This window comes from Jaculus jaculus, chromosome 9 (genome assembly GCF_020740685.1).
Source record: "Jaculus jaculus isolate mJacJac1 chromosome 9, mJacJac1.mat.Y.cur, whole genome shotgun sequence".
NCBI lineage: Eukaryota > Metazoa > Chordata > Mammalia > Rodentia > Dipodidae > Jaculus > Jaculus jaculus.
Genome location: NC_059110.1, coordinates 115,935,767 through 115,948,164, shown reverse-complemented (window position 1 = coordinate 115,948,164; position 12,398 = coordinate 115,935,767). Strand labels below are relative to the sequence as shown.

At 46.7% G+C, this 12,398-nt stretch overlaps 1 protein-coding gene across 1 annotated transcript in view; it reads left to right on the top strand.

The window, feature by feature from the left end:
• Nmt1 (N-myristoyltransferase 1) overlaps positions 1–12,398 on the top strand; it is a 47,724-nt gene that overhangs the window by 26,414 nt on the left and 8,912 nt on the right. Inside the window, exons 3-8 of the mRNA XM_004655319.3 lie at positions 1,981–2,125; positions 4,941–5,059; positions 6,551–6,642; positions 8,315–8,431; positions 9,891–10,061; positions 11,176–11,284. Of these exons, the coding sequence (XP_004655376.1) occupies positions 1,981–2,125; positions 4,941–5,059; positions 6,551–6,642; positions 8,315–8,431; positions 9,891–10,061; positions 11,176–11,284 (753 nt within the window). The remainder of the gene's footprint in view (positions 1–1,980; positions 2,126–4,940; positions 5,060–6,550; positions 6,643–8,314; positions 8,432–9,890; positions 10,062–11,175; positions 11,285–12,398) is intronic.

Below are 12,398 nucleotides of genomic sequence, written 5' to 3'. Positions count from 1 at the left end.
AAAGCATTAGTCAGGGTCTGACTATAGGTACTGTGGTTCATGCCTGTAGTAGATTTGCTGGGTAGAACATGCAGATCTTCGTGTTGTCCCTGCAGAGGTCTCTTAAGACAATGAGACTGTTGTTGCAGTGCTGGGGAGTGAACCCAGGGCTCCCCCATGCTAAGCATGTTCTCTTCTATGGAACTATACTCCCAGCTTCCTGTTTATAAAGAACAGTATATAATAGACTTTTTTGTTTGTTTTTTCAAGGTAGGGTCTCACTTTAGCCCAGACTGACCTGAATTCACTATGTAGTCTCAAGGTTGTCTCAAACTCATGGTGATCCTCCTACCTCTGCCTCCGGAGGGCTGGGATTAAAGGTGTGTGCCACCCATGCCCGTCTTATAATAGAATTTTTATGTTTGCTTTTTGCTTCGTTTTTGTGGTGCTGGGGCTTGAAGCTTGTGCCTTGTACATGGTAGGTAATGCTCTACCACTGAGCTATACCTCTATCTTCCAGTTTTGTTTTTTGGTTATTTTTTTCTGAACTGGAGCTCACCAGTTTGGCTAAAAAACTAGCCAGCAAGTCTTATGGATTCTCTTTTCTTTATCTCTACCTCTGTAGCAGTGCAATTATAGGCACATGACACCACACCCAGATTTTGTGTGGGTACTGGGGATCTGAACTTGGGTCTTCATGCTACATGACAAGCACACTGAGCCATCTTCCTGGCCCCTGGATTGCTGTTTGTTTTGAGGCAAGGGCTAATGTTGATTAGCCAAAGTTGGCCTTAACCTTTTTTTTCTTTTCTTTTTTTGGTATTTTGAGATAGGGTCTTGCTCTATCCCCGGGCTAACCTGGCATTCACTATGTAGTCTCAGGCTGTCCTCCTTGAACTCACAGCAGTCCTCCTGCCTCTTCCTCCCTGGTGTTGGGATTAAAGGTGTGCGTCATCACACCCACCTTCTTAAACTCTTGATACTCTTGTCTCGACCCCCCAAGTGCTGGGATCATAGGCATATGCCACCATACAATTTTTGGTGTGTGGTGTGTCCTGCATTTTGCATTGTTTGATATTTTGCACTGAGCTTTATTTTGGAATCAAGACAACATGAGATTGAGATGGAGGAGAACCCTATAGGCAAGGCTGGGCTCGTCTGTTATCCCAGCACTCAGGAGGCAGAAGTAGAAGGATCACTGTAAGTAGCAAGCAAGCCTAGTCTGCACAGACCTTCTCTCAAAAGAACAACAAAAAATGCCACCACCACCACCACCACCACCACCACCACCCCCGTTAAAAAAAAAAAAAACAACACCCACGGGCAGGCAGCACCTGTTAGCTCCTTGTCAGCTATGCTTTTCTTCAGGTTTTTGTTTTGTTTTTCCAAGTAGGGTCTTACTCTACCCCAGGCTGACCTGGAATTCACTGTGTAGTCCCAGGCTGGCTTCAAACTCAGAGCATCCTCTGCATCCCAAGTGCTAGGATTAAAGGTATGCACCACCATGCCCAGCTTTTTTCTTCAGTTTTTATACAACCTCTGGAATTCAGACAGAGAAACCAGACCCTTTCTTTGAGTTGCACACTTTGACTTTTGTTTGTTTGCTTGTTTTATTTATTTATTTATTGTGTGTGTGAGAGAGAATGGGTGTGCCAGGACCCCTTGCCACTGCAAACGACTCCAGACGCATGCCACCTTTGTGTATCTGGTTTATGTGGGTTCTGGGGAATCAAACCTGGGTCCTTGGACTTTACAAGCAAATTCCTTCACTGTTAAGCCATCTCTCCAGCCCTACTTTGACTTTTGAACTCTTAGTTATTTTGAGACAGAGCCTATTGTAGCCTAGGCTGGCCTTGAACTCCTGTTTCTCCTGTTTCCATCTCCTGAGTGCTAAGATTATAGGTGTGTGTCAACACACCTAGCTAACTCTTGGAGTCATAATAAATCAAAAGTCTCACTAACACAATGGGCCTTTTCTTTCCCCAACTTGGTCTTGCTCAGATGAACTCTTTGCCAGCAGAGAGGATTCAAGAAATACAGAAGGCTATTGAGCTGTTCTCAGTGGGTCAGGGACCTGCCAAAACCATGGAGGAGGCCAGCAAGCGAAGCTACCAGTTCTGGGATACACAGCCAGTCCCCAAGCTGGGTATGTATTTACTTTTGTTTCCAGGTGAAGGCACGGAATGTGTCTTCACAATGCCCTGGGGGTTTCCTGCTGAGTTTGTAAGAGAGGGACCATATGGTCCTAGAATTCTTCTGTTTTATTTTGTTTTGTTTTTCAAGGTAGGGTCTCACTGTAGCCCAGGTTGACCTAAAATTCACTATGCAGTCTCAGGGTGGACTCATGGCATTCCTCCTGCCTAGGCTTCCCAAGTTCCAGGATTAAAAACGTGAGCCACCACTCCCAGCTAGAGGATAGTCTTTAAAAGGAGGTTAGAAAAGACTGTTGTCCAGAGACTTATCTTTTCACAGCAGCATATACCAAGAACAAATGACTCTTTTTGCCCATTAGCGTCAGTATAAATCTACAGAGAAAAACAGTGTTTAGGCACAATGTTGAGTGGGAATGTGTGCCTACGGTCTTATCTTTTCACTCTACTTTGTGAGAGATTATTTTGTCTATCTAGAAAAATGGTAAATCCCAAAATGGGCAATGTCTCCAGCCTTTTTCCCTCTTCTCTCAGTTGATGCGTGCATGCTAAATGTGAATTAATGTGCCATTGTACTTAACAGTTGTGATTCAGCTCCTGGAGTACTTATCTTTATATTTATTTTTTGGTTGTATATATATTTCTTCAGGAGCTCTTTATTTCTTTTTTTTTTTTTTTAATTAATATGCAAGCAGAGAGACAGACAGATATATAGAGACAGAGAGAAGGGGTGTGCCAGGGCCTCTAGCCACTGCAAATGAACTCTAGATGCTGGCCACTTTGTGCATCTGGCTTTAATGGGTACTGGTGAATTGAACCCCAGTTGTTAGGTTTTACTTGGAAATGCCTTAAATTCTTGGCCATCTCTCTAGCTCTAGGAGCTCTTGAAAAAAACTATAAAGCAGCCAGGCATGGTGGCGCACACCTTTAATCTCAGCACTTATGAGGCAGAGGTAGGAGGATCACTGAGTTCGAGGCCAGCCTGAGAATACAGAGTGAGGGCTGGAGAGATGGCTTAGTGGTTAAGCCCTTGCCTGTGAAGCCTAAGGACCCTGGTTCAAGGCTCAATTCCCCAGGACCCATGTTAGCCAGATGCACAAGGGGTCGCACGCGTCTGGTTTCAGAGCTCATGAAAGTACAGAATATTAGGCCCCATCCCAGACTTGCAGAATTAAAACTTGCAGGGGATTTCTTTCTGCTTAGATTACTTGATACAATTGTTATCATGGCCACAAAAGAGAAGCAATCTGAGGAGTTAAAGGAAAGAAACAGCAAGGGTATGTGAATGCCCAGATTCCAGAACCTCTTGTCTACTTCCCAGGTTTCCATGTCTCAGACCTCTGGCTGAGGCTTCCAGCATGTTACAGTATTGCTGTTACTAGGGTGGGATTCCAGTGACCATTGCTGTGTTAAGGAAACAGGATACTGTGATGTGGAGAGTCCTGTTCTTCCTCTAGTGAAATCCCCAAATAGGCATTTTGTGCTGGCTGCTGTATGTCCTGGCCCAGTTTTCAGTTGGCCTTTTGGAGTTTTGTTTAGATTTATTTTCTTGTGGAATTTGCAAGTGGATCACCTTGCTCCAGACTTCAGAGTTCATGGGAGCTGGTGAAGAGGTTGATTGGGATTCTTGGGCTTCTGTACCTACAGAAAGTGCTCCAGTTTGGTTCTCAGGGAACTCATGAACTCACATAAGCCACTATGTAAGAAATTGTTGGAAATTCTGAATCTCAAGTCAAAATTGTGACTTAGGGGCTGGTGAGATGGCTTAGCGGTTAAGGTGCTTGCCTGCGAAGCATAAGGACCCATGCAAGCCAGATGTACAAGGTGGCACTTGCGTGTGCAGTTCATTTGCAGTGGCTGGAGGCCACACCCATTCTCTCTATCTGCACCTCTCTCAAAATAAGTGAAAAAATAAATATTAAAAAGAAAGGAAGGCAGGAAAAGGAAGCTCCTCTGCTCAGAGGACAAAGTCTCGCCCCTGGAATAGGGCCTTCCATGACTAGCCTGGCTTTCCTCATGCGGTTTCAGCTCCTCCTGCTCATCTCCAGCCTCCCCAAGTAATCCCACTGTGGGCAGGCTGTTGTGATGGAGGAAAGCTTCCTGGCACCACTGTGCAGACTGGGAGATTAAACAATTTGTGAGGATGTAAGCGCCTAGGCTTTGAGCTGGCAGCAACAGTTTGCTGTGCACATTGCTAGAAACTGAGGCTGCATGGCCAGGATGGAGCCTGCCTCCTAGAAGCCATCCTCTGACTTAGGAGTGAACCCAGGTTGTCATTTCTATTGACATGAAGGCAGTCTTCTTTACAAGACCTTACATTTTCCTTCAGGGGAGGGAAAGGCAGATTGGTAATGATAGATGTTTATCATTCAGGAGCTTAAGGGAGGTTTAAAAGGATTTCCAAAATTTAGCTCCCTTGGATCCTGGTGGTTCTGAGGTTTTGCCATGTACTCGCCATCAGTTAAGGACCTAGGCGTGACTAGACACACATGGCTTGAAGTTGTTCTTTGAGTGCAGGGCTTCTAGGGACAGGAGGTATTTGCTCTGGTAGGTGTTTTTTAGATGAGCTTTCTTGGGCTGGAGAGATGGCTTATCAATTAAGATGTTTGCCTGCAATACCAATGAACTTGGTTTGATTCCCCAGGACCCATGTAAGCCAGATGCACAAGGTACAAGGTGGCACATACATCTGGAGTTTATTTGCAATGGCTGGAGAGCTGCCTACCTCCCCCCCCCCCCAAAGAAAAGCTTCCACATACCAGCCTCCCCAAGAGACAGAGGTTGAGGCTCATGGCTGTGCTCTTCTTCCAGGTGAAGTGGTGAACACCCATGGTCCCGTGGAACCTGACAAGGACAACATCCGCCAGGAACCTTATACCCTACCGCAGGGCTTCATCTGGGATGCTTTGGACCTGGGAGACCGTGGTGTGGTAAGTAGGCCTGGGGCCTGCAGATGGGGTATGTTTACACATCTGCTTATTCTAGGCTCGAAGGAGCTCAGGCCAAGAAGAGCTGAACAAAACCCAAAACACATCAGGGCTGAGTGTGGTGGTGCACACCTTTAATCCCAATACTTGGGAGGCAGAGATAGGAGGATCGCCATGAGTTCCAGGCCACCCAGTGTCTACATAGTGAATTCCAGGTCAGCCTGGGCCAGAGTAAGACCCTACCTCAAAAAAAAAGCTCAAAAATTAAAAAAATAAAAATAAAAACAAAGAGGGCTGGAGAGATGGTTTAGTGGTTAAGGCACTGCCTGTGAAGCCAGGACCCAGGTTCAATTCCCCAGGACCTATGTAAGCCAGATGCGCAAGGTGGTGCATGTGGCTGGAGGCCCTGGTGCACCCATTCTTTTTCTCTCTCAAATAAACAAATATAAAAATATTTAAAAGAAGTTCTCTTACCTCTGCCTCACAAGTGCTAGGATTAAAGGTGTGCACCTAGCGTTTAATATGGATGATTGCATATTCTAGAAACATTTAACTGTTGCCAAAATTTTTGTGACCCCCTCCCCCAAACATTCAAATATGTGACTCATAGAACCCCTAGTTTTAAGTTTCTTCAGGAATATTAACTTTTGGCTGAGCCCTATAGGAATAGCTTACTCAAGCTGTACTTGCCCCCTGTTGAGATAGTTCAAAGTCCCATTCATATGTTGATGCAAGCCATCAGTGAGGTCTTCAGCTGAACCTCTGTAGCTTTTTGTTTTTTGTTTTGTTTTGTTTTTCCAGGTAGGGTCTCTCTCTAGCTCAGGCTGACCTGGAATTCACTATGTATGTAGTCTCAGGGTGTCCTCAAACTCTTAGCAGTCCTCCTACCTCTGCCTCCCAAGTGCTGGGATTAAAGGCGTGCACCACCACGCCCAGCCTTACCTCTGTAGCTTTTTCACCATGGCCTTGACTTCTGGCATAGTAGTTAAGTTTTAAAGGTGAGCATGCTAAAAGCTTCAGGAACTTTTTGACTGCCGTGACCTTCTCAATCCTGGGACAAAACACCTCACCAAAAGCATGCGTCACCACGCCCGGCATATTTTTCTTTTTGTTTATTTGCAAGCAGAGAGAGAGAGAAGAGAAAGACAGAGAATAGACACGCCACAGCCTACAGCCACTTCAAACGAACTCCAGACGCATGTGCCCCTTGTGCATCTGGCTTACATGGGTCTCCTGAGGAATTGAACCTGGGTCCTTAGGCTTCACAGGCATACGCCTTAAATGCTAAGTCATCTCTCCAGCCCTAACTTAGAGTCTTGATGGGAAGCATCAAGATAGCAAGGGAAAGATGGTGGAGCAGAGGCTGGCCATCACCTCCTTGCCACAGCACAGGAGAGTCTACCTTGTCGTCCTATAAAGCTTGGAGCCACAGGATATTGCAGTTCGTCCCTACCTGGCAGAACAGCTCTCAATGAGCTCCTTATTTCTCTACAGCTGAAAGAACTCTACACCCTTCTGAATGAGAACTATGTGGAAGATGATGACAACATGTTCCGATTTGATTACTCTCCAGAGTTTCTTTTGTGGTAAGTTGTGAGGGCTTTCTCTTATCACTATTTTATTTAGCTTGTAAACAATAGAACTATATTTCTCATGGTTCCTGAGGCTGGGAAATCTAGGGTGCCAGCAGGCTTGGTGTCTGGTAAGGGCCTGATCTCCACCTCCAGGGTCTCTTCTAGTTTTCAAGTGCAAGCCTCATCCTTTCCAAAAACCAGCTTTGCACCAGTGTGTACTTGAGTTCTTCCATCTGGAGACTTGCTTTAAATGGAGCTTAGATTTGACACCTTACTGAAACTGAACCAGACTGACTGTGTGACAGAATCAGTACAAAGAAAAGATCATCATCCTACTGTAGCATGGTGACTTATACGAGAGGAACAGCAGATTTTAACAAGATTTTAATGGAAAGGGTCCTTTTCTGTCCAGCTTCTGAGCTGGCTCAGCTATAGGAAATAGTGTTACCTGCTGGAGCTATCTAAATGCCTTGGCTACATTTAATATCCAGTAAGTCAGGCATGAAGATGAAGTGGAGAGAGACTGTCTGTGAAAGGAGAGGGAAAGGTACAAGGAGGAGATGCTCAGAGGGACAGGTGGACATCAGAGCCCAGGAGTGCCACAGTTCACTCCTAACCACAGAACACACTGGTCTACCAATTGGAGCCACCAAAATGAATACGAAAGGCTGGACATGGAGGTGTATGCCTGTACTTTAGAGAGCCAGAAACAGGATGACTATGAGTTTGAGGTTAGCCTCTGGTACATGGCAAAACCTGTCTCAAAAAACAAGGTGTGGTGGGGCACACCTTTAGTCCCAACACTAGGGAGGCAGGGTTGGAGAATTGCTCTGAGTTTTAGGCCAGCTTGAAACTACATAGTGAATTTCAGGTCAACCTGGCCTAGAGTGAAACCCTACCTCGAAAAACCAAAAAAAAGAAAGAAAGAAAGAAAGATGGAGGGGGAACTGGGGGGGGGTGGAGAGGGCTGGAAAGATGGCTCAGTGGTTAAGCCACTTGTTTGCACAGCCTAGATGGTCTTGGCTCTACTTCCCAGTACCCACATAAATCCAGATGCACAAAGTGACACATATGTCTAGAGTTGGTTTGCAGGGGCTAGAGGCCCTGGTGCACCTATTCTTTCTCTCAAATAAATAAAAAATAAATATTCTTTAAAAATTTAATACAAGGGCTGGAGAGATAGCTTAGCTGTTAAGGTGCTTGCCTGTGAAGCTCAAGGACCCAGGTTCAACTCCCCAGAACCCACATAAAGCAGATGTACATGGTGGCATATACATCTGGAGTTTGTTTGCAGTGGGTGGAGGCCCTGGTGTGCCCATTCACTCTCTCTCTCTCAAAAAATAAATAAGTGGATAAATAAATTTAAAATATTTTTAAAAAATTAAAACAAGGCCTGGAGAGATGACTCAGCAGGTAAGGTGCTTGCCTGCAAAGCCTAACAAGACCTGGGTTTGATTCCCCAGTACTCACGTGTAGCCAGATGCACAAAGTGGCCCATGTGTCTGGAGTGGGCTGAGCAGCAAGAAATGACTATGTCTTGACTTTGTTTGTGTCTAATAAGATTAAAGAGAATTCAGCTATTAATCCCCTGGAAGTGGTAATGCCAGGTTAGAACCAAACTTGGGAATAGCTGTCCAGCCTGCTGTAAGCAGCACCTCAGCTCTGGACCTTGTATCTTTTCCAGGGCTCTCCGGCCACCTGGTTGGCTTCCTCAGTGGCACTGCGGGGTTCGAGTGGTCTCAAGTCGGAAGCTAGTTGGGTTCATTAGTGCCATCCCAGCAAACATCCACATCTATGACACGTAAGCACGAGCACCTACTGCCACCCCCATCACTCCGTTGTAGTTCGGGAGAAAAGAGAAGAAACTGCACGATCCCCGTGAAAAGAAGACGGATTGCCCCTGGCGGAGGCCCCCAAGAGCTGGGAAGAGACTCCTCATAGGAGCCGTGCTTTGTTCTGAGTAGCTGCTGGCCTTGTCTGGGGCCTGGCCTCAGGGTCCTCCCTCTGTGGCACAACTTCCCCATGCCCTTGAGCAGCTTCAGAAGTGGGCAGCAGTCATTGTGACCCAGACTCCACCCGATGGTCACTAGGGCTTTCTGTAGCTGTTTGTCTTCCCTGGAAACACCACAACCATCTGCCACAGTCTTTTGCACTTACAGGCCTATGGATTCTTGTAGGATTCATAATCCTCCTGATATGAAGATCAGGAGTTGAAGGCAAGCCTCACTTACATAGTGAATTCAAAGTCAACCTGAGCTACATGAGACCCTAGCTCAAAAAAAGGTGGGGTGGGGGGGACTGGAGAGATGGCTTAGCTGTTAACATGTTTACCTGCAAAGCCAAAGGACCTCGGTTCGATTCCCCAGGACTCATGTAAGCCAGATGCACCAGGTAGCACATGGGTTTGAAGTTCATTTGCAGTGGCTGGAGTCCCTGGCGTGCCCATTCTCTCTCTCTCCTTCTTTCTCTCTTACTCTCTCAAACAAATAAATAAAATAAAAATTTTAAAAAGCCAGGTATGCCGTGAAGACTGAGGTAGGAGATCAAGGTAAATTCAAGGCTAGTCTGGGCCTACAGAGTGAATTTCATGTCAACCTAAGCTAGAATGAGATCCTGGCTCAAAAAAGGTGGGGGGGCCAGCAGGTATGGTGGCACACACCTTTAATCCCAGCTCTCAGGAGGCAGAGGTAGGAGGATCACTGTGAGTTGGAGGCCAGCCTGGGACTACAGAGTGAATTCCAGGTCAGCCTGGACTAGTGAGACCCTACCTTGAAAAACCAAAGAAAAAACAGAAACAAAAAACCTTGGGTATGATGTTGCATGCCTTTAGTCCCCAAGGTAGGAAGATTGCCATGAGTTTGAGGCCTGCCTGGGACTACATAGTGCATTCCTGGTCAGCCTGGGCTAGAGTGAGACCCTTTCTCAAAAAAAAAAAAAAAAAAAAAAAAAAATCCCCAAGATGAGCAAACAGAAACCTAAGAGTAGTCTTGTGTTACTCTGGGGTTTCCTGTGCTGCTTCCCTGTGCCCTGCAGGTGGGATTCCCCAACTCACTCTTAGGGGTTTGCGTGGCAGTATTGTGGTGTCTTCGGATACAGGCAGTAGTTGGGGTGGGAAGCCCCAGTACAGACTGCCCAGTGCAGGTGGCAGTAAACTGCCCAGCTCTGCTACATACTCCCTCCAGCTGTGGTTCGGCATGAAGAAATGACCATTACTTTCTGTGTGAAAAGCCTTGTCACCAGTATTGTGTCTCTCTCTTCAGAGAGAAGAAGATGGTAGAGATCAACTTCCTGTGTGTCCACAAGAAGCTTCGCTCCAAGAGGGTGGCGCCAGTCCTGATCCGAGAGATTACCCGGCGGGTCCACCTAGAGGGCATTTTCCAAGCTGTTTACACTGCCGGAGTGGTATTGCCAAAACCTGTTGGCACGTGCAGGTAAAAGTCCCTGCAGGGGGCTGGAGAGATGGCTTAGAGGTTAAGAGCTTATCTATGGAGCCTAAGGATCCCAATTCAAGGCTTGATTCCCTAGGACCCAGTTAGCCAGATGCACAAGGGGGCACACACATCTGGAGTTCGTTTGCAGTGGCTGGAAGCCTTGGTGCACCCATTCTCTCTCTCTCTCTCTCTCTCTCTCTCTGCCTCTTTCACTGTCTGTCGCTCTCAGATAAATAAATAAAATAAAAAATCCCTGCAAGTCCTGGAAATGCAGATGTCCTACTCAAGTCAAGACACTGAAGTTACTGGGGCGTGGCACTGCCCCTCTGCCCAGGATCATCTGTCTTTGGGGTGGGCTGCAGGAGACAGGTGGCAAGCATTTTGGGAGTGAAGGATAAGAGGATAGTGCCAGCAGCCTGGAAAACAAGATGAATCATTTAGAGATGATTCTTGTTTTTAAGGATAAGGCCAAATCTGGATATGTATGAAAAATGTCCTAAAGTTTAAGTAGTTGGCTCAGTTTTACTTTGAGCATTGTGTGGGTCAGAGAGAGCTTGTCTGATCCTTGTGTGATCTAAGTACACCTGCCTTAGAAAGTTGTTTGAAACAGTGGATGATCTCTTCCTAGAGAACTGGAAAAGTAAAAAGTCCAGGGGAGTGCAGAAGAGAAGGAAGGAAGAGTATATGCATGTCTGCAGTCCTCTGAGTGTGATTGCAGGGGGAGGATTGTACTGCCTACACAACTGCTACCACAAAGAAATGGGCCCCCACCCCTCCCCGCCAGCCCAGGCTGACCTATGTAGTCTCAGGGTGGCTTCGAACTCATGGCAATCCTGCTACCTCTGCCTCCCAAGTGCTGGGACTAAAGGTGTGTGATACCACGCTCACTTGGCAAAAATGGCTTTTGAAATAAGGAAAATGGGAAAACAGTGTAGGAGGAGTCATGCCAGCTCTGTTTCATTCACACTGGTGGAGGCTGGGGGCAGTATTTCCTAACCAGGAGGAATGTGCCTCTCATGCCATCTGCTGGCCATCTAGACTTCCCCTTTGCCATTGTCATTAATGAATGACACTGGTCAGAGCCGTCTGAGGACAGGACTTTGTGTTCCTACAGGTACTGGCATCGGTCTCTAAACCCACGGAAGCTAATTGAAGTGAAGTTCTCTCACCTGAGCAGAAATATGACCATGCAGCGCACCATGAAGCTCTACCGACTGCCAGAGGCCAGTGGTGCTTTGGGGCTGTGGGCAGCGGTGGGGCACAGGGAGGACTGGCTGTGGCAGAAAAGGAATGTGGGAGGAGGACTCCCCTTACCAGCTCTAGTCTCCAGACTTTTGTGTCTTACTGTCTACAAGGGCTTTTTTGTTTGTTTGTTTTATTTTTCAAGGTAGGGTCTTATTCTAGCCCAGGCTGACCTGGAATTCACTCTGTATTTTCAGGGTGGCCTCAAACTCATGATGATCCTTCTACCTCTGCCTCCTGAGTGCTGGGATTAAAGGTGTATGCCACCACGCCCAGCTTACAAGGGTTTATTTGGATTTGTCTCACTTTAACCCAGGCTGACCTGGTACTCACTCTGTAGTCCCAGGCTGGCCTTGAACTCACAGCAATCCTTCTACCTCCGCCTCGAGATGTTGGGATTAAAGGCCTGCACCACTGTGCCTGGTTGGGCTTTTTGTTGTTGTTTGCCTTTTGGTTCTCTTGAGTCTGTGGTTGACCTAGCATCTCCTACCTTCTGTTAACAAGCTCAGAGAACATCCATTTTCTGAAATTTTAGCCTAAGTGAAGTATAAATAAGTGAAGTATAAATAGAAAAATGGCTCTACCAAGTGCCAGGTTTACAAAGGTGTGTGCCACCACATTCCATTTATTTGGTGCTGGGTATTGCACCCAGGGCTTCACCATGCTAGTTGAGCACTCTATGACTGAGTTGCATCTCAGGCCCTGAGCCTTTATTTATTTTTGTTTTGTTTTGTTTTTTGTATTTTGTTTTTTTGAGGCAGGATGGCACTGTAGCCCATGCTGACCTGGAATGCATTCTATTCTCAGGCTGGCCTGGAACTCACGGCTATCCTCCTCCTACCTCTGCCTCCCAAAAGCTGGGATTAAAGGCATGTGCCACCACGCCCGGCTCTGAGCCTTTAGTTTTATCTCATACTTTCCAGAGCCCAGTGTAAGAGAGCTCTCAGGTGCCCTGCTTCCCTCTGCCAAGGCAGGTAAAGGAGGGATGGCCTAAGCCTGAGAGGGTAGCTAGATTTCTAATTCCTACTTGTACCCAGATTTGGCATTAAGAGACCAAACAACCTAGAGCAGGCAGGCTTCAGTTCTGGCTCTCTG